The sequence below is a fragment of the Helianthus annuus genome, chromosome 4 (assembly GCF_002127325.2).
Source record: "Helianthus annuus cultivar XRQ/B chromosome 4, HanXRQr2.0-SUNRISE, whole genome shotgun sequence".
NCBI lineage: Eukaryota > Viridiplantae > Streptophyta > Magnoliopsida > Asterales > Asteraceae > Helianthus > Helianthus annuus.
In genome coordinates, this window is record NC_035436.2 from 2,765,668 (window position 1) to 2,768,726 (window position 3,059).

At 36.0% G+C, this 3,059-nt stretch overlaps 1 protein-coding gene across 1 annotated transcript; it reads right to left on the bottom strand.

The window, feature by feature from the left end:
• Positions 1 to 295: 295 nt before the first annotated feature.
• LOC110892328 lies at positions 296 to 931 on the bottom strand. Its single transcript, XM_022139499.1, has one exon. The coding sequence runs from the start codon at positions 929 to 931 to the stop codon at positions 296 to 298; it is 636 nt and encodes a 211-aa protein (XP_021995191.1).
• Positions 932 to 3,059: the final 2,128 nt, after the last annotated feature.

A 3,059-nucleotide genomic window follows, 5' to 3' on the forward strand; every position in this document is an offset into this window, starting at 1 on the left:
TTTAAACATCACGAACATTTTCAATGAAATCGCATGCATCCAAATGAACGTCTGGTATCAACAATCATATTAGTTTCAACATTCTTTCCTTTTTCTTTCATCATGCGTTGATATGCCTCAACGAGGTGTTTAGGGGTGCGACATGTGCAGGACCAATGATTTGACATCCCACATTTATAACAAATGTTGCTTTGGTTCCCGCTACTTTTCCCTTTTGAAGGTCGCCCCATATTATGTCGACTCGATTCACCATCGCTATTTTTAGTGTTCTGGGACTCTCGATGCCATGTATATCCTAGTCCTCGACCACGACCACGACCTCTGCTGGTGCCGTGGCCTCTACCTCGTCCGCTTTGATAATTGGCCACATTCGCTTCAGCGAATGGGCTTGCACCGGCGGGTTGCGATTAATGGATTTGTAGTAGGAGCTTGTTAGAAGACATGATATCAATTCAGAATATTTAGTAAATTTACGTTCCCGGTATTGTTGCGACAGAAGCATGTTTGTGGCATATAACATTGAGAAAGTTTTTTCAAGCATGTTTTCATTGGTTATTTTTTCACCACATAATTTTAACTTAGAATTATATTCACTAACAGTCTTAAAATCATGTATTCGTAAATGAACCCATTCATAGCGGGCTTTGGGGAGTAAGACCAACTTCTGGTGATCAAAACGTTCTTTGATGTTTGTCCATAATTCAAGGGGGTTCTTAACAGTTAGATATTCCCGCTTTAAATCTTGGTGAAGATGATCGCGGAGGAATATCATAGCTTTCGCTTGATCTTGAGGTGAAGTTTGATTACCATCAATAATTGTCTCCCCCAAATTATTTGCTGTCAAATGAATTTTAGCATCAAGAGTCCATGGGAGGTAGTTGTTACCCGAGATGTTAAGTGCGGTGAATTCAAGCTTTGATAAGTTTGACATTTTATCTACAAAAGAAAGAGACATGCATTTAATAACAAGCATGTGTATATAATGGATAGTCTAGGAGAACTTCGGGTTCTTTATAATTAGAACTTCGGGTTCTATACAAGAAGACAATTTTCATATGTAGTGATGAGTTTGTGTATAATAAAATGAGAGAAATATGAGAGGTGTATTCTTATTCATCGAACTCTATCTTTATATACATGTACATATGTAGTGGAAGATGTAACATAAAATACAACCGGAGAAAAACCAGGACATATTATCTGTATTCATAACGTTCGTATTAATCTTGACAGCAGGAAGTTGAAAGTTGGTGTTAGTTTTTTAGGGATATTGTATATGGAAGCCACACATGTACTAAAACTACTTTATAGGTGTTACATGTCAAAACAAGTAGAGGGTCTTATGTGTAATTGTTGTATTCTTAGAGGGTATATTATTAGAAAAAAAAGTAAGAACTGAATCAGATCGTTATAAGCTGTTGTAATCAGTTGTAAAGATCTTATCTCGATAATGAATTGACTCTTGTTCCTCTTATGATTCTTCTCAATTTCTTATTGCAACATTGGTATAGAGCTGTTCGATTCTCTGGACGTCCTTGAACTTAAACCCTAATTCATCAAATTCGGCATTCAAATCGATCAATCAGCTTTCGTACAATTCACTGAAATTGAACACTCTTCCGATCAATTTCAACTCAACTTCATTTCAATTCACCGAAATTGATCACTCTTTCGATCAATTTCACTTCGAACTCATGGATTTTGTTCATCGTTTTCGTTTCAATTCAAGGTTACGGCAATCTACAATTGCGTGTTTTTTCTATAATCGAATTGGGAAAATTAGGGTTAACTCAAGACAGCGCAACAGTAATTGAAGGGCAACAAGCAATTTTAGACCAGAGCATTATTGCAGATCAGTATGACAACATTAGTTACTCAAATGGCGGAGATTAACAGCAAATTGGGTAATGATAGGGGTACAGGACACCAAGATCAACGGTCGTTCGCACGGTCGGCTTGATTTCCCAAAATTTAATGGTGAGGAAGTTTAAGGATGGATTATTCATTACAACCATTTCTTTGTAGTAGACGACCCCTGAAAACGCTAAGGTTCATTTAGCTGTTATCAATTTCGAACTGATGTTTTAGGGCATTTGATTAGAACATGATACAAGTTGATTGATGTAAAACTTATCTCGAAATGGTGCTCCAAACGACTTAAATTTTAGGCAAATTGGATTTAAATAATCCCAACTCACTGTTATTGGCCAATAATAATCCCAACTCATTTAATCACCAATAATAATCCAAACTATTCACTTTTGTTTGTAAAATACTCCCAGTTAAAAAAACACTAACAAGGTTAAAAAATTGCTGATGGGGGCCACATCACCTGCCACATCAGTTGCCACGTCATCAAAAATGCCACGTAGACAGCCACATCATGAAAAATGCCACATCAACTGCCACGTCAGCAAATTTGCTGATGTGGCATGCCACGTCACCTGCCACATCAGCAATTTTTTAACCTAGTTAGTGTTTTTTTAACTGGGAGTATTTTACAAACAAAAGTGAATAGTTCGGATTATTATTGGTGATTAAATGAGTTGGGATTATTATTGGCCAATAACAGTGAGTTGAGATTATTTAAATCCAATTTGCCTAAATTTTATCAATTGGAAGTTTAAACACCCGAATTGAAGCACCGTTTCCGTCATTTGGAACACCGTTTCGAGGTAAGTTTTACATCAATCAACTCATATCCTCGAAATTCAGAAAAAAATTTTGTTAAATTTGTTTATATTGGAGATGTAGTGAGAAAAAAATACTTAAAGGGTGGGACTGCTAGTGGTAATATTCAAAGGTGATAGTGCCATTGGCCAACCACCTCTTGGTGAGATTATTAAAATCCAATTTCCTCTTTTTTTAATTGGTGCTCGTTTGTTTTTGTTTACGCTTATTCAATTATATTCATGCGTGTTCGTTCGTTTATGCTTGTGAACCGTCTGTTATGTGTATTCTTTGATGTTATATAATCTCTCAAGAAAATAAATCTCATAATCGAAACATAAAGTAACAAAAAAAAATCTCATTAGACATATGTTTTATCTCTCGGATGG